The sequence below is a fragment of the Mastigoproctus giganteus genome, chromosome 7, assembly GCF_048544385.1.
Source record: "Mastigoproctus giganteus isolate SK-2022 chromosome 7, ASM4854438v1, whole genome shotgun sequence".
In the NCBI taxonomy this organism is placed as follows: Eukaryota; Metazoa; Arthropoda; class Arachnida; order Uropygi; family Thelyphonidae; genus Mastigoproctus; species Mastigoproctus giganteus.
This window is the reverse complement of record NC_143581.1, coordinates 100,718,617-100,740,962: the sequence shown is the minus strand read 5'-3', so window position 1 is coordinate 100,740,962 and position 22,346 is coordinate 100,718,617. Positions and strand designations below refer to the sequence as shown.

The window sequence follows — 22,346 nt, the reverse complement described above, 5'->3', positions numbered from 1 at the left end:
AATTGCCAAGGAGAGCATCCAGCCTACTCAAGAGCATGCCAGTGGTGGAAGGACGAAAAAGAAATTCAAAAAATAAAAACAGAGCTGAACATATCCTATTGGGAGGCCAGAAAACGCATTCAACCAATAAATAGCGGGAAACCTTCATACGCCCAGAAGGTTTGTGCGAAGTGCACCATTGGTACACAAACTGAGATGACTGTACCACCAAAAGAGACATTTATTCTGATTGCACACTATTTATTGCATTCACAAAAGCTCACCCAAAAAACACAGTCAGCTGCCACTCCTATTTCCGTACCTCCTAATGCTTCACCACTACCAAAACCAAGTGGTAAAGAAAAGGGAAAAATATCGGAAGAGCCGCCTGCAATACAAGAAACAATGGATGTCGAGGAAAAGGAGTACAGGACAACCCAGTCCTGGAACTCTTTGCAATGGAAGAAGATATGGACACAGGTCAACGTCCTTTCTTCCCAAAGAAAGATAAAGCTAGGACTGAGAAAACCAAGCCCTCAGCCTTTCGAAAGCCACCGGATGGACCCAACAAACCTTAGAAATGGGCGCATTCAAATTTTTACAATGGAACTGTCAGATTATCGAGCATATGCATATACTGAACAACTTCCTCCAACGATCTGGTGCTCCTGAATGTGGGTTCTAACACCTTCCACATGTCTACCCATACATTTACTGCAATAGATCCATCTATATGCTCGCCGTCAATCCTTCTTCTTTGTATATGGGAGGTAGATGATAACATTTATGGTAGTGATCACTTTCCCATGTTATCCACCCTTTTCAGTGGGAGACAATGCCTTCCGTCTAGGATACCACAGTGGAACCTCGATCACGTTGACTGGGTTGCCTTCGGACATCTGGCAACGTTTAATACCATCACAGTCAGCGAAGAACCTATAAATGACACAGTTATGTACATCACAGAAAGAGTTGTCCAAGCAGCGGCAATTGCAATTCCGAAGGCTTCAACACAGTTTCCACGACTTCCAAAACCACGGTGGAATGGAGATTGCACAGCAGCACCAAAGGCTACAAACAAAGCATAGGGTATATTTTGCAGTTATCAGATAACCCAATAGCCTTCAAATGTACACGAGCCAAAGCACGTTATATTAGACGTAAGAAGGAATCTTGGATCTGCTTCACTTCTATTTCCCAGACAACGTCACCAAAAGTCGTCTGGGGTAAAGTCCGGAAAATGAGGGGCACATATACGTCGTACAATATATCGATCCTAGAACATAATCGATAAATTGCAGATCCAACTGCAATTGCAAACACTGAAGGGGAGGCATTTGCCAAAGTATCTGCCAAAGCGTTATACACCCCTGATTTATTGGTCCTGAAACAAAAAGCTGAAATGTTGCTGTTGAAGCTATCTTCAAAAAACTCTGAGGCCTACAACCAACCATTTACAAAACATGAACTAAAAGTGGCACTATCTCTGTCCAAAGCAAGTGTTGTTGGGCCAGATGATATCCATTATGAAAGGTTAAACATCTTTCATCTCATTCTATGGATCGGCAGCTCTTTCTCTACAATAGAATCTATCTGGAAGATCAATTTCCGGACTCCAGGCATAAGGCAATCGTTCTTGCCTTTCCTAAGCCAGGAAAGGATCCCAAAATTCCGAGTAACTATCGTCCTATCGCTCTGACAAGCTGCCTATACAAGATTCTGGAAAGGATGGTCACTGCACGGATCGTGGTATTTAGATGCAAATGACCTCCTTTCCAAAGTACAGTGTGGCTTCCGAAGGAACAGGTCAACACTCGACCATCTAATACTATTGGAAACATCAATTCGAGATGCTTTCCTGAAACGCGAGCATCAGTTGTCAATTTTCTTCCATATAGAAAAAGCGTATGACATGGCTTGGAGATTTGGAATTCTAAAAGATATCCATAATCTTGGCCTTAGGGGTCATTTAGTCATTTTTATTAAAAACTTTTTATTTATTAAACCGCTCCTTCCAAATGCGTGTTGGATCCGTTCTTTCTTGCTCTTTTTGCCAAGAAGAGGGAGTCTCACAAGGATCGGTTTTGAGTGTTACGCTTTTTGCTATCAAAGTTAATTCCATTACTGAACAACTTCCTCCAACCGTAAACAGTTCCATCTTCATCAATGACTTTACCATTTTTTCACAGTCACGTAATATGAGGGTCATAGAAAGGCAATTGCAACACGACGTTGACCATGTCAACTCTTGGCCAGTGGCTAATGGTTTCAGGTTCTCTCCTCAGAAGACCGTCTGTATACACTTTTGTCGCAAATGGAACCTTTACCCTGAACCAGAAATCAAGCTCGGACAAATTATTTTTCCAGTAGCACCTGAGACAAAATTCTTGGGGCTCTCTATTCGATAATACGTTGACATTTCTACCACATGTCCGTGAACTGTGGACAAGAGGATTGGACCCCTACGAGCCATTTCATTCAATAATTGGGGAACAGACTGCTGCACCCTACTCCGTCTATATCGTGCACTTGTTCGTTCTAAATTAGATTATGGACCCCAAAGTGTACTCATCAGCAAGAAACGGTGTACTATTGATGGCTAGACCCAGTCCATCATCAAGCCACCCGCAGAATTTATATGCCGAAGCAGGTGAACCACCACAATTAGTGGTGGTTCACTGTGATGAAACTATTTGTCACTAACATACAGGGTGTCTCAAAAATATTGATACAAACGTTTAGGGGAAGTAGGTAACATCTAAAAGAACGTGAATCGCATAGGAACCCATAACCGGAAATGTTCCGAGAAAGTAGTAACAGAGGCACAAGAAGCAGAACTGACAAGGCAGTAATTAGTGGCAATCATTTATTTGACATAATATTAATAATGGAGTACAAGATGGATGCATTTCATGATGTTACAACAGATGCTTGAAGGTTCCACCATGAGACGCGATGCATGCATGACACTGACACAGCATGGATTGGCGGACATGGTTGAACACATCTGGAGTTTCTTTGACAGTAGCAGCAGCAGCGCAGACGAGTCTCGCCATGAGAGCCATTTCCGTCTCCACAGGCGATTCATACACGATAGATTTGAGGGCCCCCACAGAAAGAAATCAATGCTTGATAAATCAGGTGAGTGTGGGGGCCAGGAAACGGGTCCACCCCGGCCAATCCATCGATGCCCAAAACGCCTGTTCAAATGGTCACTAACACACCGTCCATAATGGGCAGGTGCCCCGTCATGTTGAAATCAAATGTTGCGTCTCACATTTGCTGGAACATCGTCAAGTAACCCTGGTAGAACTTTTTCAAGAAAGATCTGATATTTAGCGGAGTTCATGCGGAGTTCATATGGGCTGACTAAGCAGTCACCGACCATACCTGCCCACACATTTATTGCGAAGCGATGTTGTGCCGCCTGGGGGCACACACCGTTTGGGTTATCGTGAGCCCACACACGAGCATTGTGCTGATTGAATAAGCCTTCCCAAGTGAAATAAGCCTCATCCGTGAACAAAATGTAGGCTGGAAAATTCAAGTCTTGTTGAACACTTTCTTGGAGAAACCACTGTGCAAAAGCCACACGTGCAGGATGATCTTGGGGGAGCAGTAACTGAACCCTTTGGAGATGAAAGGGGGTATAAGGAATCGTCGTGCCAGACACGCTGTACACTGCAATGAGACACTCCGAAGACAGAGGCAACGACACATGGGCTGGTAGTAGGATTATTTGGGAAGGTATTCAACACACTTTCGCGTCGAACGTGATCTGCCTGCACCACTCCTGTTACCTCTCAATGACCCATAATCGCACAGATTTTGATGCACACGTGCGAACAAACGGTGGTCCGGTACATGTCTGTCTGGGAAGTGTTCTCCATAAATTCGTTGAGCGGCTCGTCCATTGCCCTCTGCTAATCCATACACTAGGTGCATGTCTGCCAGCTCACAGTTCGTATATTGATGCATGCTCTTTGTGCAGCGATTACTGCTTGAATGAGTAAACCAGAAATTTTCCCTCTCACGAACTGATGAACAGCACCGTCTACAGACTTACGGTGACGTTTCCGGTTATGGGTTCCTATGCCATTCACATTCCTTTAGATGTTACCTACCTCCCCTAAATGTTTGTACCAATATTTTTGAGACACCCTGTATACTTTTAAACTGAAATCCCTGCCAGACAATCTCCGTATTCGAACCACTATGGGAAACTCTCTCTACAGTACCCGTCAGACTGCCAGCCGTCCATTTGGTATCTGTGTCCAAGACCTACTCAGAGAGCTTAATATAATGGTAGACAGTGTTGCCCAGTCACTAAGGCAAACACTTCCACCTTGGCATGCTCACTTACGATCCTGCGACCTTTCCATTAAAAATTGGGGTAAGGCTATCACCCCATCTTCTGTCTGCCAACAACTCTATGCTGCCCACCGAGCCGAGTACTCTGACTTCTTGCCCGTCTTTACTGATGGCTCGAGGTCAGAGTCATCTGTCCGATATGCTGCAATCTTCCCAAATAAAACTATATCTGGGAGACTTTCCCATGAATGCAGCATATATATACAGCTGAGTTGTACGCTATAGAATTAGCCTTGGGCCACATAAAAACTCACAAGTATGAAAAGTGTATGGTGTATACTGACTCCTTAAGTATACTGCAGGCTTTATCTGGGATTAGGTTCAATCCTCATCCATCTTCCGGGACCAGCAGACATTCTTTCTCTTTCTGAGTGTTCATTCGACATCTGTTTCTGTTGGATCCCAAGACACGTTGGGATCAAGGGTAACGAACTGGCTGTTGCTGCAGCCAGGTCACCGCAACACGACCATACTCTTTGCATGTTAGGCCCCTATACAGACTACAGGCATTTAATACATGCAGAATTACTCTCCCAATGGCAACAATCTTGGCATGGGCAGGCCACAAACAAGTTGTATCAGATAATCCAACCTGTAATCCAACACTGGCAGTCTAGTCTGTGCAGGAACCACAGAAAGGAAGTTGTTTTAGCTCACCTCCTCATAGGATATAATCATGTTGTTGTTTTGGTTTTTAGGAGCATTAGCAACTAAGGCCATATTGCTCCAGGGATATGCGGTGGTCATTCCCTGACCTTTCTGCATCCTCCGTATTTTGTGGTCACGGGCTCGAACTCCAGTCTAATCAAGAAGTGTGTGCTATGCACTGCTGCTCCTGCCCACCTGCCTACGGAGGCACGATATAGTCATCTTACACATGTATTTCTGCTGAGGGCAGAATGATTCTCCTATGTGTGAGAATTGTGACACCTTTTTAACTATTTGTCATATTTTAACTGAGTGTCCACGTTTTAGACATGAACGTGATGTAAATTTTACCGCTTTTAGTCGTCTGACTGAGCCATATACACTCAGCCAGATGTTGTCTGACAATGACCATGTGTCTGCTGTTTTTAGCTCCTAAAATTAGTAAACCTTTTTACTCGCATTTAAAATATCTACCTTGTTATTGTTACTTGTTTATTGATATTTGTCTTTTACACTTTTTGCTTGTTTTTATATTTTGACTTAGTGACCTAATTCTTTAGGCCACTGGAAGTTTTACTTTTTTTATGACCAGGTTTTGGTACATTATAGCCTTAGTTTAGTTGCTAATGCGCCAATAAAACCCAACCAGACAATCTAAACAGTTATCCACAGACAGAAACATGTTAGGTAAGCTAATGTTTATAAGCATACTGTACTGGTAAACAATCTTCTAGCTGTATTTTAATATAACGTGTGTCAATAAAATTTAATTTGAGTGCAGCATGTACCTTAAAATCTCCTGTTTTTCTGAATAAACTGTTTCCTTGTGTTTTTGGGAAGGACTGCTGCTTTTTTTTTAAAATCTCTTGTTTTTCTCTCCTGACTACAAATATTTAGCCTCCAGCTTTTCAAAAGTTGGCAGTTATGTAGATGGGCAACGAACTCAGACCTGTCCAAATGGGCGACATAACAAAATCAGTATACTGTCATGGAAGACTTTTGAAATGCCTTACCTTTCTTGTTTCCCTCCAACTTCCCTCTGAATTCCAGTTGAAGCACCTCCTTTATGTTCCCTGTAAGTTTTGATTGAGTTAAGACCTTTGCTGTCACAAGTTTGCACTACTCTGCCATGTGAGAAGCATATGTTGATTTTGATCATTATGGAACTGTCCAAACATGATGGTTGTTTAGGGAACATTGATTGTCATTCTCTGCTTGCTGTCAACATTATGCAGATCATGCCACATGACCATCTGAGATAGTGTTCTGATTTGGTGACTGATATATAGCCTAATATTTTCGAATAGTGTTTAAAATTAGTTTCTCTTGAACCTGTTCATTTTATTGCATGTAAATTTTATTACATATTAAGTGATATACAAATTATTTGCCTATCACAGTTATTTTATATCACAAATATAATTATTTGTATATCACTTAATGTCACCACATTTGGACCAATGGGCAGTAAAAAATAATAAATTTAAAAAAAACACAGAAGTTTGGCCCATGATTTAAACAGATTCTTTTATTATGTGTAGCATAATTTGAATTCAAAATGCTGATAAGTACAAAACTTTTTCTAATAAAAAAAAAAAAGAATAATAATAAAAAAAAAAAAACATTTTCAATGACTTTATAATTTTTCAATTTATGAAGTGAGTATAATCAATAGGTAGAAAATACTATAAATTTTAAACATACATTCTGTTTTATTGAACTGTATTATTAATTCTTGGGATGAATAGGCAAACATTATACAAAATACTTTTACAGCTGGAATTAAGATGCTGATTCTGTGTGACCTCTTTTCCCGCAGAAAGAATGAGTTGTCTCGAGAGGAGAGACATGAAATTATCAAATACTGTAAATCCAGGTTAGCAATTTAAAAAACATCAATTTAATTTTAGTTTATTATTTTTGTTTCAAATTTTCTTTGATATTATATTTATAAAGTCACTGAACAATTTATTTGTAACAGTATTCTGCTATTGTATAGGATGAATTTTCAATTTGCAAATATCTTATTTACTTACTGCGACAGAAACCTTCACAAGAAGATTAAAATGCAGGGGTTGACAATTGGTCGATTGCAGTCCATAGAAATTAAAAAAATAAATAAATAAAAAATAAAAAATTATTTTCTGGACAAAATGTTTCCAGAAATTTCATTAATTTCTTTCCTGATTTAATTTTGGACCTATATTGAATTTTGAAGATATATTTTTATCTACTTACCTAAATATTTTTGTCTACCTCTACAACTGCATATCTAATTTAAAATAGAGATACACTTGTAAAAAATTGTTATAGATCAATGTTGAGGCCCTAATTTTTTAAAGTAACTCATATTGTAAGAAAGGGTGTTGCCCTCTGCTCTAATGGTAAAATATAGCCATCCTATCTAGCCATGCAGATAAGATGCCACCCACATTTTCTGGATAGCATATTGAAGGAAGTTCATTCGTTTGACTGAATCTTTGATGTCTGTTTGGCATAAGACTATGCAGAAACATGTGCTACTAAAGTAGTGAGAATAATTGACAAGCCTCTAGAACTGTCACTTTCCATCTTGTGCCCATTACCACTGCATTTGGTCCAGCTGAAGTTAGTCACATCAGAAATAGATGTTAAATCATTACCAGATACCATTGGCTCTGAGTGCCAAGCGATTCTTGTGACTAAGTGATTCTTACTGTAACCTGTAGAAAGTTGTCTAGAGAACAGTGTTCTATATTCCTGAATAGAGAATTTAAAATCAAATCTCTCTCTCTCTGTCTCTGATAGTAAACCAATTTATTTTTTGTTTATTATTTAGAATACTTGCATTCACACCAATGTTAGAAGCCTAGTTAATAAATTAGATGAGTTTGGAGTGCTGGTCAAGACACCAAAAGCGGATATTGTTGGGATATCAGAGTGGGGTGTCACACAGATATATAAGCAGTGCAGAATTGGAATTTGGGGGGGGGGGAGTACAATGTATACAGAAAGGACAGGAAGGGAGGAGATGTTATGCTGTTAGTTGAGAAACACGTAAAATGTAAGGAAAAGAATAATAATAAAAAATTGTTTGAATTGACATTGGTGGACAATGCAATATTTGAGTCAGTAGTAATAGTAATTGTGGCATTTGATAATATGCCACAATAATAATGGTAATTGTGGCATGTGATGCAAGAAAGCAAGCATATGAGCTTATGTAGCATCAGCCAAAAAAAAAACAAAAAAAAAAAAAAAACAAAGAATTCACACAACCTTTCCTTCTAAATGTTTGTCCAGTTCCTCCTTAAATTTATTTGACTCTTATCAACTCCCACAACGACAGATGGAAGTTTATTCTAGCAATTAACCACCTGTTGGTTAAAGGCAAATTTCTGCACATCTGTTCTACAGCTGTCTTTCCTCAATTTTAATTTATGTCCCCTTAGGTTCATAATCTGAAAAAAATGGAAGAATCCCATCAGAATTTAGCGTACTCAACCCATTCAAGGCCTTATACACCTCAATCAGATCACCTCGTAGGTGTCTAGTCTCCAGCTGCTGCAATTTTCAGAAATTAAGCCTCTCTTGGTAAGAGGTTCCCTTCATTCCCCTCAACAATGTTTTTCCCCTTCTCTGTACATGCTCAAGAAAATCTACATCCTTCCTAAAATGGGGCCTCCAGATCTGTACGCAGTACTCAAGGCATGGCCTGACCATTGCCTTATACCGAGGGACAATGATCTCCCTTTCCCTGCTAGCAAAATTCCTGTATATAATTGACAGAACCCCATGACCTGCTCTGGCAGCTTGTCTGCATTGCTCAGAAAACTTCATATATTTTAGCAGGTGGTAGATGACTCATCAACTGGTGCAATACCACCACTTTGCTTATTGGAGGCTTGAAGTGGTGAAATCCATGTTTAGTCTCTAGAGCAAAGTTTCCAGCAGAGCCCCCCCATTCTCTTTCAACAAATGCATGGTACTAAGTACTATAGGTTTTGATACCTTTCGTGTTTGGGGTTTTCATAAAAAATAAAAAAAAATATCTGACCTCACAATTACTCCTGGGTCCTTTTTTTTTTTTTTTTTTTTTTTTTTCCCCATTTTCTACCACCCTAAATGTAGTACCATACAGTTGTTATGTTCCTCTGGGGTTACATCTACCCATATGCAGTATTTTGCATTTGTCAATGTTAAACTTCAGTTGCCACTTCTCAGCCCATCTTCCCAAATTTTCTAGATCCTGTTGCAGTAGCACACTGCCATTACCCTTCCAATATTTATATCATCTGCAAACTTCAACTCTTTTCTTGATATGCCTTCATCAATATCATTGATAAATATACAAAACAACAGTGGACCCAACACTGAACCCTGTGGGACTCGTCTAATAACATTAGTCCACGAAGAGCAGCACCCATTGATTACCACCCTCTGTTTTCTCCTATTCAATCATCCTTTTATCCATTGTAGCAACTTGCCCTTAATACCATTCTGGTCCAATTTGCACATTAGTCTTCCATGTGCAAGTGTCAAAAGCTTTCTTGAAATTCAAGTATATATCAAAATTATTTTTTGCATCCAGTTCATTTGTAACCACAACATAATATCCAATCAAATTTGTTAAAGGAGACTTTACCTTAACAAACCAATGCTGTGTCTGAATTATTAGTTCAGTCTTGTCTAGATGATCCTGCTATGCATATTTAACCAGTGACTCACTCCATTATTTTACCTGGAATAGAAGTTGAACTAACTGGTCTGTAATTTCTCGTGTCACTCTTTGATCCCCCTCTGTGAATCGGGGATACATTTGCACATCTCCAGTTGGTGGGTACCTCCCCTGAGTCCAAGGATGCTCTCATAATTATGGCTAAGGGTGTGCTTATTTCCTTTGCCGCCTCCTTTAATAACTGGATGGATCCTATCCACCACAGTTGCCTTTCATATGTTTAACTTCAACAATTTATCCTCCACTTTGCTCTCAGTTATTACAAAATTATTAAGCATCCTGCTACAATTTGATAACCTTCTGCCATTTTCAAACCTTAATAACTCCTCATGTGTGAATGTAGATGCAAAATACTCATTCAGTTTGTTTACTATCTGAGCAGGATCATCAGCAGTCGAACCATCGATATCAAGTGGACCAATCTGATTTATCCCCTTCCTTTTAGAGTTTATATAAATAAAGAAATCCTTTCTGTTTTTTTTAGCATCCTTTGCCAAAGATTTCTCGTAATCTGCCTTTGCCTGCCTAACCTCCTTTGTCTGAATTATATTAGTTACCCTAACACAGCCCATGTATTTACTTGTTCCATTACGTTTCATTACTTGTTCCAGTACGTTCCATTACTTGTTCCACTTACTTGTTCCTTGTATAAAGACTCCCAGCAGTCTTTATGCAACGAGTGGGGTGCCTCGGGGGGGGGGGGGGGGGGTGATGTCGACCACCCTCTTTGCAATTCTGGAAATCCCCATTGCCTTGCTTTCCAGGCTGCTGCCCAATTGCATTTCAATAGAAGAACAGTTTTTATTGTGCTTACCTCCTTTCTTTCCAAGTAAGGAAGAAATTCATTAACTGCCAATTGTTAAACTATCTGACTAGATTACAGACTATCTTATATCTGCCATAGGCTTCTGTGCTGCCTGATAATTTATATGCATCCCATGGATTTTTCTTCTCTGCTATGAGTCTCATTAGTTCATTTGACAACCATTTAGGCCGAAACCTTGAACAATATTTCTTAATAGGTATGAAACTTTTAGTAGCTTCCACGATGAATTCCTTGAATGCTTCCCATTTAGAATTTGCTGTTGGTAACAGATTCCATTGTAAAGAATTTAAAAACTGTTTGAGACCATTGTAGTCACCTTTACGGAAGCAAAAACCCTTTCCTTTACCCCTGATGGTAATTATGAGTAAATCCCACATCAGTACACTGTGATCACTGCCACCTAGTGGTTCCTTTATCTGCAAATTCTTAATACACAAATCACCACTGCTGATAACCAGATCAAGAGTATTACCCTATCTGGTTGCCTCTCGAACGTGCTGCTGCAGAAAGCAGTCATCCAATAAATCCACAAAAGTCTCACTAGTGTGTGAGTGACCAACCACAAATTCCAGTCTATATCTGGGAAGTTAAAATCTCCCATTGTAAGACATTCTGGTTTACTAGCCCAATCCATTTCTCTTTACAATTGTTCATTGTAATCATTTGAGTCATTAGGCCTATAACATACTCCTACTCTTATTTTTTCTTTTGCAGTGTTTATGTCACACCAAACTGACTCAAGTCATACCAGTGACTTGAGTCACTGGTGTCACATAAGCTCTGGAAAAGGGAAAATGAGAGTAGGTGTGTGTTATGGGCCTAATGAATCTGATGAGCACAATGAACAATTGTGCAGAGAAATAGTGGTGTGCCAGTAAATCAGAATGTCTTATAATGGGGGATTTTAATTTTCCAGATATTGACTAGAACTTGTGGGTTGGTGACGTGCACACTACCAAGACTTTTGTGGATTTATTGGATGACTGTTTTCTACAGTAACATGATCGAGAGGCAACCAAAGGAATTAATACTCTTGATCTGATTATCAGCAATGATTATTCATGCATTAAGAATTTGCAGATAAAGGAACCACTGGGTGACAGTGATCAGAATGTACTGATGTGGGAATTACTTTAAGATGTAACTACCATCAAGGCTAAAGGAAAGGTAAAGGCTTTTGCTTTCGTAAAGGTGACCACAGGGGTCTCAGTCAGTTTTTAAAGTCTCTACTGTGGGTTCAACTGATGATTTTACCAATGTTGAATTCTAAATGGGGAAACCTTTATGGACTTTATTTTGGAAGCTACTAGGCTTTTCATTCCAAATAAGAAATACCATTCAAGGTTTAGGCATGGATGTCAGATGATCTAATGAGGCTCGTGGCAGAGAAGAAAAATGTATGGGATGCATGAAAAGTATCAGGTGACACAAAAGCCTATGGCAGAAATAAACTAGTCTGTAATCAACTCACAAAGGAGGTTAGGCAGTTGAAGGCAGATTACGAGAAATCCTTGGCAAAGGATGCAAAGAAAAGCACAATGAGTTCTTTACTTATGTAAACTCTAAAAGGGAAGGGATGAATCAGATTGAACCACTTAACATAGATGGGTTGACTATTGATGATCATGCTAAGGTAGCTGATAAACTGATCGAGTATTTTGCATCTACTTTCACACATAAGAAGTTATTCAATAAGGGGAGTGGCAGATGGTTATCAAACTTTAACAGGGAGCTAAGTGATTTTGTAATAACTGAGAGCAAACTGAGGAGAAATTGTTGAAGTTAAACATAAAAGGCTCCTGGGGTGGACAGGATCCATCTAGTTATATTATAGGAGGCAGCAAAGGAAGTAAGCAAACCCTTAGCCATAATTATGAGAACTTCCTTGGACTCAGGGCTGGTCCCCATGGACTGGAGGTGTACAAATGTATCACCATTTCATAAAAGGGGTTAAAAAGGTGACATAAGTAACTATTGACCTGTTAGTTTTACTTGCGTTCTGGTGAAAATAATGGAATCACTGGTTAAAGAAGCATTGCAGCATCTTCTAGACAAGACTGCAATAATAGATAAGACACAGAATGGGTTTGTTAAAGTGAGTTCTTCTCTGACCAATTTAATAAAATACTATGATGTGGTCACAAAGGAACTGAATGCCAAAAATAATATAGATATCATATACTTGGGTATGAGGAAAGCTTTTGATACTGTTGCACATGGAAGACTGCTGTACAGATTGGAGAGCTATGGCATTAAGGGTAAGGTGCTACAATGGATAAAGGTACAGTTGAGTGGGAGATGACAGAGTGGTAATCAATGGACACTGCTCTTCATGGACAAATGTTATTAGTGGAGTTCCCCAGGGTTTGGTGTTGGGCCCATTGTTGTTTTGTATATTCATCAATGATATTGATGAAGGGATATCAGGTTTAATGTCCAAGTTTGCAGATGATAGAAAGGTTGGCAGGGTTTCTTGCAATAGTAAAGACAGTATGCTACTCCAACTTGATCTAGATAAGTTGGGCAAATGGGCCGAGAAGTGGCAACTGAAGTTTAATATTGACAAATGCAGAGTACTGCATATGGGTAGCAATAACCGAAGAGAAATGTACCAACTGTGTGGTACTACTCTCAGGGAAGTGGAAAGTGAAAAAGACCTGAGGAGAATTGTGCAGTCAAATATGAAGTTCGCTGAGCGGTGCAGATGGCCTGCCATGGCAGGTCATGGAGTCTTATTAATGATATATAGGAATTTTGCTAGCAGGGACAGAGAGGTGATTATCCCGTTATACAAGGCAATGGTCTGGCCACACCTAGAGTACTGTATACATTTCTGGAGGCCTCATTCTAGGAAGGATGTTGAGTTGCAGGAATGAGTACTAAGAAGGGCAACAAGATTGGTGAGGGAACATAGGACTGGAGTATTTTAACAAGAAAGGCTTAAGTTCTGCAAATTGCAGTGCCTGGAGAGTAGGCACCTGAGAGGTGATCTGATTGAGGTGTATAAGGCCTTGAATGAGTTGAGCAAGCTGAATGTTGATGGAATTCTTTCTATTTCTCAAATTAAGAACCTGAGGGGGGCACAGATTCCAATTGAGGAAAGACAGTTGTAGAATAGATGTGCGGAAATTTACCTTTAGCCAGCAGGTAGTTGATTGGTGGAACAGACTTCCATCTTTTGTTGTGGAAGTTGATAGCCTAAATAAATTTAAGCCGATTTTAATTCCTCAAAACTCGGACCTCATACTTGACAGAGTTGAAATCTAAAGAAACAACCATTGAATGTAAAGGAACATGACAAAGTTAGTATATGGATACAAATGCACCAGTCCATCTTAGAAATATGTGTCAAGGACGATATGGATACTGAAAAACCAGTGTTTCCGGACCAAAAAAGAAGTGGGAATCAAAGAAATACAACCTTTTTAACCTCTCGATGAGAAGCAGAAAGATACTGAAAGTCAAAATAATGAATATATTATTTTGACTATATTATTATAATATAGTCATATAATATAATATATTCATTGACTATAATATAATATAGTCAATGAATATATTATTTTCACTGTAATATATATATAATGAATATATTACAGTGAAATTGCTGAGACTTTCTCAGTAACCCTCATGATATATGCAATCTCCATGATAAGGACAGTCCTATTGGGTTATGTTTACAGGAAACCAACTTAACCCCTTAAATCAATATCACATTGAAACACAACATAATTTACAGAAAAGATTGAGCTACCCCAAATACAACTCATGGAGGCATAACTATCATAATGTACTCTCATATTCCAACCAAACAAATTCCATTTCAAACACCACTAGAAGCTGTTGCAGTATGTTTTATAATTGGCATTGCTGTAACAGTTTTCTCATTCAACTTCCAAGTCATTCTTATACATATGAAGATATAATATAGATGGTGTGGTAAGCCAAATTGCCACAACTGTTTGTATAATTGTAGATATTAATGTGCATAACCCATTTGTAGGATTGATTGATCTGGACAAATGAGGACAACTTGAAAAATTACTAGAAAGTTAAATCTCAGTCCTAAAAACAGGTGCACATATACAGGTTCCAGTCACATTTTTATGACCACCTGCCTAGTATCCAGAATATGCAACTTTCACAGCATGCACCGCAGCCAGCCACCGTGGGAGGGACTTAATAAGTCTGCGGAAGTTTTCTACTGGTATCTGTGACCATACAGACTGCAGTGCACCCCCCCCGAGTTCCTGTAGGCTCCTCTGTGGAGGATCCATCCGTCTCATGTGTCGATCGAGGTGGTCTCATAGATTTTCAATTGGGTTAAGATCCGGGGAATTCGGTAGTCAAGGGAGTAGCTTGGAGTCTTCGTCGTGTTCCTCAAACCACTCATGGACAATTCTGGCGACATGGCATGGTGCATTGTCTTGCTGATAGATACTATCAGCCCCAGGGAACACGCTCAACACGTATGGATGTACCTGATCGATGACTATTGATAGGTAACCATTTGCATTCAGGGTGCCCTCCAGAGTTATTAGTAGACCCAAGTCATGCCTTGAAAATATTTCCCAGACCATAATTCCCCCACCAGCCTGCCTTCTGCCAACAGTCATATGTGTGTGTGTGTGTGTGTGTGTGTTCTCAGAGGTTTCATGCCTAATATGCCACCATCCATCCACTCTGTAGAGCAGAAACCATGACTCATTGGAGAAGGCCACTCGGCCAGGGTCCAGTGTCTGTATTGCTGTGCAAACTGTGGTATTGTTTGCGATGAATGGCCGTCAGCATGTGCACTGTTACGAAGCATCTGCTCCGCAGCCTAATGCACAACAGGGTTTGCTGCACTGTCGTGTTGGAGAGGCATGTTTGTTCCACCAATGGTTAATTTGGACGGCGAGTTGAGCAACAGTAGTGCTCCGATCGGTCCTGACCAACCGTTTCAGCCGACGTTCACCTCTGAGATCAATGGTGCATGGGGCTTCATAATTGGCATATCGGGTCATCACAACTGTCCCATTCATCCAGTCTTGATACACTTTCACCACTGCAGCATGTCAACGTTTCACAAAGTCCACTGTTTCGGAAATGCTGGCATCCCTGGCCCGATAGCCGATGATCATTCCTTTTTCTACGTCTGAAATGTTGTATGCTTTGCCCATGACAGAAGCTATGACTGTGTTCATGGATGCCTAACATCAAGCCTTATATTCTTGCTGTATGTGAACTTGATATGTGTGCTGTAGGATTTGCTAGGCATGTGTGATATCTGCCTTGGGAGGTTGTCATAATATAAGGTATAAGGTATGTTTGTGTCAGACGGCGCTTGGGATTTCTCCCATCTCTGCATATGTTCGCTGTATCGAGGACAGTACACTGTCAAGCCAGAGACTTGAAAGTGTGTGGGCCATGTCTGTGCAGTGTGGTCTGTTGTGCCCATTGTTTGTCCGGCTTATTGGCCGCCAGGCCCCTGGTGGGGCCCGACGTTGCCCATACCTTGCCACGTGGAGGCTAACCGGGTGTCCAGAATCATGACGAGTTGCTCCAGCAGGTTCTGCCACTTAGTTTCCTGGGATTTCAGTGGCTAGGACCTAAAAAAAAAAAATAAAATAAAAAAATAATAATAAAAGTAAAAAATAAAATAAAATAGTAGTAAAAAAAAAAAAAAAAATATATATATATATATATATATATATATATACGCGTTTGACGTTAATTCTTAAGGAGATTGCTGTTAGGAAACCGCTGGTTGGGGTTGAACGCTAGAAAGATGTGTTAAAAGGCCTAATAGGTCGGGCGGAATTTTGTTATTAAATTTAGACGTGTGGGCTATACGTTAGATGAAAGATAAAAGTGGGAGGGAGGGGGAGGCTGAAGACTGGGGGTAGAAGTAGAAGTAAGGGGGTCGATAGAGGAGATGACCCCTACTAGACAGTATGGCATGCCCATGCCACACCAGAGGAGAGTTTGGATGGCGGGTGGGGGAGTCGAAGAAGAGTTATTCACCCTGCCATGGATGAGACATGGATAAGGTATACAGTAAGAGTGGGGGAAGAGACTGAAGACTGGGGGGGAAAGGCAGAAGCATGGGGACGATAGAGAAGGCGACCTCAGGTGGGCAGTGAGGCAGGCGCATGCCTCACCAGGTGAAGAGATGGGTTGGCAGGGGAGGGAGGAAACAGAGAATGTCTCCTCTCCCTCCTGCTGGGGATAGGGAATTTAAGGTGAATAGGGTAAGGGTACCCCATTCAGCTCGCCATATAGCATTTGGCAGCAGAGCTGCTAGTGGTTCTAGTCCGTGTCCAGGAGCGATCGGACCGAAGCATGATCATTCATGGAGTGGTTCCCGTCCATTCTGCAGTCTTTACCGTCAAAAGGTCCGGGTTTGCTTGTCGGCGTTTGTGGGGTCTTTCTTGTGACATTTTTCATCCATGTGGTGTTTGCGTCAATGTTGTTTATAGAGTCATTTCTCATTTATTCAACTTTAGGTCCACTTAAGGGTTTAGTGCCTTGATGATCGGAGGCCATTGGGTTCAGGCGTCTTCCACGGGATGATTTCCTTCGAGGTTTGTTCTTTTCTTATTGTGTCAGTGGTTGATTGCGGTTCGCTGCGATAAGAGCTCTCCGTCTTGTGAACAGGGCCAGTGCGGTGGTCATAATATTGTGACTGGACTATATATATATATATATATATATATATATATATATATATATATACACATATATATATATATATATATATATATATATATATATACAGGTAGTTCCCGACTTTAATAGTTAATTCGTTCCTAGCGTGCGCTGGTAAATCGGGAATTTTTTCCCATATACATAATGTTAAAAATAAGGGTTACTTTCTCAACAGTGAAATTAGTTAGCTCATTAGTTTGTTTAAACAATGATTGATTTATCCAAAGAAATTAAAATTTAGCCTGGAGAAATCAAGAAAATTATAATAATAAAGAAATTATATTTGTGACTTATAAAAGTTAAAAATGTTTATTCTTCATCATCATCAACTAAATGCATACTTGTTGATTACTCATTATCGGCTTGGCACTCATTGGTTTGTTGCATAAGGAGTCGTCTTCTTTAGAAATGCTTTAGGAGCCATTTATTTCCAAAATAATCTTCTCCTTTCTTTATAAATTTAACTGTATAATATCGGTGTAAATACACCATAGTTAACCCATAGCTTTGAGCTACGATTGTAGCGTAGAAGGCATCGTTTTAATTGTATCTCATAATGTGGTTGCCTTCACAACAAGATAGCTACTATTGAATTACTTCAAATAAATAACACTTCTCTAGTAGAAAAGACTACTGTTATTTATTTTCAGCGTACCACCACCACCCAGACGATCGTTTCGAAGCTTCGCAACTGAGACAGCATGTTGTATTACCTACCCGCCCACTGATGACGAAGCCAAAAAGCTTCGAAACAATCGTCTGGGTGGTGGTACGCTGAAAATAAATAACAGTAGTCTTCTCTACTAGAGAAGCGTTATTTATTTGAAGTAATTCAATAGTAGCTATCTTGTTGTGAAGGCAACCACATTATGAGATACAATTAAAACTATGCCTTCTACACTACAATCGTAGCTCAAAGCTATGGGTTAACTATGGTGTATTTACACCGATATTATATAGTTAATTATCAAAACCCATAAGGATTATGCCTAGTGCATTTAATTTTCCAAATAAATTATAAATTTAAATAGCATGCATAATCATTTTTTAACGGAATGCACAAATTGCAACTAACACAAATTGCTTTAAGTAACAAGTTTATGAAACTTTATAAAAAGGAATGAAGAGAAGATTCTGAAAATTTATTTATGTTTTTTATACGATTGAAGATTTCAGTAAAGCGGAAAAACATTTCACCATAATAACATAAAAAACCACACAATTCCAGTTATTGGGATTATTGCAAATGCAAGAAAAATTCATGACATTTAGAAAAATGTCATGAAGGCGTTCAAATTTGATTCTTATAACGGAACATATAGTAACGATGAAAGTGTAGTACATTTTAATGATTTGAATTGGTAACTAATGCAGTTTACACTATAAAAACAACCTTTCAGAGAGTTATATATTGCAAATTTCAATTTCTGAGGTCGTGCAAAGAAATTACCAAAAAACAAGATGTTATTAGGTTCACATTACATTATTTTCACAATACGATAGTGTCTTCTCTGGAACGGATTAATATCTTAAAACTGGGACACATTGTATCGTATAGCTACGAGCGTGGTTTGAATTGCGATATTTATGAATGTTTAACATTCATTTTTTGCAATTAATGTTGATATTTTCGATTTTGTTTATACTTGGGGAAAAAAAAAACATAAACCCAGGAACGCAATAAAGCAAAACCTTGTAAAGCAGGAACTGCCTGTATATATATCTTGCCATAGGGATAAGTTCAGCAATTGATTTATTTGATACTCTCCAGCTCTCTACTGAAAACTTGGGCAATTCATGATGACCTCATTAAATAGTAATCTCTATCCAATCTGTAAGTTTCTAACGGCACCCACAGTATGCTGAAAAACTAACCAGACGAAAGTATCACAAAGCTAACTGGGTTAGTTCAAAAAACTTAATTTCAACAAGCATTACGATTTTTCCCTTTTCAGTGATGCTAAGGCTACACTGAACTCAGTGTAGCCTTAGCATCAGCCAAAAAAAAAAAAAAACTTCTAATTTCATCCATCCACTCACTCCAAATGTTTGTCTAGTTCTGCCTTGAATCTATTTAAGCTATCAACTTCTACAACGAAAGATGGAAGTTCGTTCCAGTAATCAACCACACACTGAGTAAAGGCAAACTTCTGCACATCTATCCTACAACTGTCTTTCGTCAATTTGAATTTATGCCCTCTCAAGCAATTATTCTGAACAAGAGGAAGAATTCAATCAGCATTGAGCATGCACAAACCCATTCTAGGCCTTATACACTTGAATTAGATCAACTTGCAGATGCCTAGTCTCCAGACCCAGTAACTTTTAAAACTTAACCCTTTCTTCCTAAGAGCAACCGTTTGTTCCATTCAAGGCGTTGCTGTTATGAAGAAAGGCTTAAGTTTTGCAAATTACAGTGTCTGGAGACTAGCACCTGTATGTTACATGTTACTGTATGTCTAGTATCTTACCTCTAAACCAGTGTTTCTAAACCTTTTTTTAATTATCGCCCCATTGCACCCCCCCCCCCCATGAAATTTTAAACAAGAAAATACTTTATACTTGTTTTTTATTCAATGTAATCCCTGAGCCTGGTGCTTCTTAGCTAAGAGTTCAATGTTCGGTATGATGCTAGTAAGTTTAATTCTAATGTCTGCTGTTGAACCTATATCAATTCTGTTTCTTTCCTTTGTTAATATTTTATTTACTGAACTTAAACCACTTTCAACCGTATAAGAGGTGGAAAACGAAGAAGTACTTTGGTGATTTCAGATCACATTGTTGTATAAAGAAGTTTTGTTGTTTTTTATCCACACAATTCAGCCATTCCACCATTTTCGAACTTATATTTGCATTCTTTGCTACATTTTAATTCAATGAGTTCTTGAATTTCTTCACTACCAAAATCACATCCAATTGGATCTAACGTGTATGGCTTCACTTCAAAAGAAAATTAATCTGAAAATCTAGTTTTCATTTCACCTGTTGCACACTTTCATTTCACCTGTTGCACACTTTCATTTTACTATTGCACATGGAAAACTACTATACAAATTGGAGAAATATGGCTTTAAGGGCAAGTTGCTACAATGACTAAAAGGATAGTTCAGTGGGAGAAGACAGAGTTGTTGGACTTATTATTGTTTTGTGTATTTATCAATGATATACTGATGAAGATACATCAAGTTTAATGTCAAAGTTTGCAGATGATACAAAGGCTGGAAGGGTTGTTAATAAGCCTTCCAGTAATGACAGTATGCTGCTGCAACAGGATTTGGAAAAGTTGGGCAGATGGACTGAAAAGTGGCAACTGAAGTTTAACAAATTGACAAATGCAAAATACTGCAACCCCAGAGAAATGTACCAATTGGGTGGTGTTACATTCAGGGTAGTGGAGAATGAAAAAGACCTGAGGGTAATTGTGCGGTCATATATGAAATTTTCTGAGCAGTGCAGATAGGATGCCCGAGTAGATCACAGGGTCTTGTCAATGATATACAGGAATTTTGCGAGCGGGGATAAGGAGGTGATTATCCCCTTGTATCGCACCTAGAGTACTGTGTACAGGTCTGGAAGCCTCATTTTAGGAAAGATGTACAATTGCTAGATAGAATGAGTACAGAGAATGGCAACAAGACTGGTGAGGGGAACAGAGGGGTGTTGTTTTGAAGAATGGCTTAAGTCCTGCAAATTGCAACATCTGGAGACAGGCATCTGCGAGGCGATCTGATTGAGGTGTATAAGGCCTTGAATGGATTGAGTAGGCATCAATGCTGATGGGATTCTTCCTCTTCCTCAGATTACTCACCTGAGGAGGTATAAACTGAAATTGAAGAAAGATGGTTGTCAAATAGATGTGCACAAATTTTCCTTTAGCCAGTGGGTAGTTGATTTCTGGAACGTCCCCTCTGTCATTGAAGTTGATAGCTTAAATAAATTCAAGGCAGAACTAGACAAACATTTGGAACAAATGGATGGGTGAAATGGGAAGAGGGTTTTTTTTTTTTTTTTGGCTGAAGCTGTAAAATTTTGCTTTCTTGCATCGTATGCCTCTGCTAATGCTAATACAAATGATCTGAATAATTCTTAAGATCGTTCTTGGTGAGAGATTCATTGATTTCAGCTAACTGTTGTATACCATGAAATTGTTTTCTCATTAAAGTGTTTTCAAACATTTCCAGTTTTTTAGTGAAGATTTTTAATATGCATTAGCAGTCTATCATTGTAATTAATTTCCCTTGAAGTTTAAGTGATACTTCATTAAGTTTTCAAAAAACCACAGCCATATATTATAAGTTGTTTTTTGTGTTTGCTGATCTCTTTTGCTAAATCTTCTGTCTCCTATGCTTTCTAAAAAACTAATTATTGTATCAAAAAGGTTTACAAATCTTGTTAGACAGTTTCCTTTAGAAAGCCATCTGACTTCTGTATGTGAAATAAGCCTCACATACTGCTCTTCATTATCAACACAAAATTTTCTGAAAAGGCGATCATATTTGCTATGTGACTTTATTTTATTGATGGTTTTAATAACTATACTGAGCATTTGATAAAGAACTGTACTAATATTTTTTGCAACCAGATGATGTCAGTGCACAATGTGGTGTATTGCAAGAACTTTGGGACATACTTCCTTAGTTGGGCTATAAAACCTTTGCCTTCCAACCATAGAGGTAGCACCATCACTGGAAGAGGATACCAAATGGTACTTGTTTTTCATCAAACCATGTTTTTACAGCAGCAAAAATGGATGCTCCAGTAAAATCAGTTTCTATAGATTTTACAAACAACACCTCTTCGTGCAATTTACAATCATCATTGAAATAATGTACGTATGTTATTAGAGAAGGTCCTTATTGTTAGTATATGTGGATTTGTCGATATGAATAAAACATTTTCTCCTTTTTAGTTTGTCAATTAGTTTCTTTTCAATGTTAACTGACATCTCATTGATTCGTCTTCAAACAGAATCATTGCTCAGTGGCAATGCTTTTAAAATACTGCAAGGAATTTGATGCATTAGTGTTGAAATTAGAATCTCTAATTCAGGACGTATGAGTCTCAGAACAGTATGAGCACTACCAGTTTTTGCAATTTTATAAGATGCAATCATTC

At 38.9% G+C, this 22,346-nt stretch overlaps 1 protein-coding gene across 1 annotated transcript in view; it reads left to right on the top strand.

Moving 5' to 3' along the window:
* Positions 1–22,346, top strand: part of LOC150083109 (uncharacterized) — a 773,496-nt gene that overhangs the window by 348,000 nt on the left and 403,150 nt on the right. Inside the window, exon 8 of the mRNA XM_090378391.1 lies at positions 6,775–6,874. Within this exon, the coding sequence (XP_090234517.1) occupies positions 6,775–6,874 (100 nt within the window). The remainder of the gene's footprint in view (positions 1–6,774; positions 6,875–22,346) is intronic.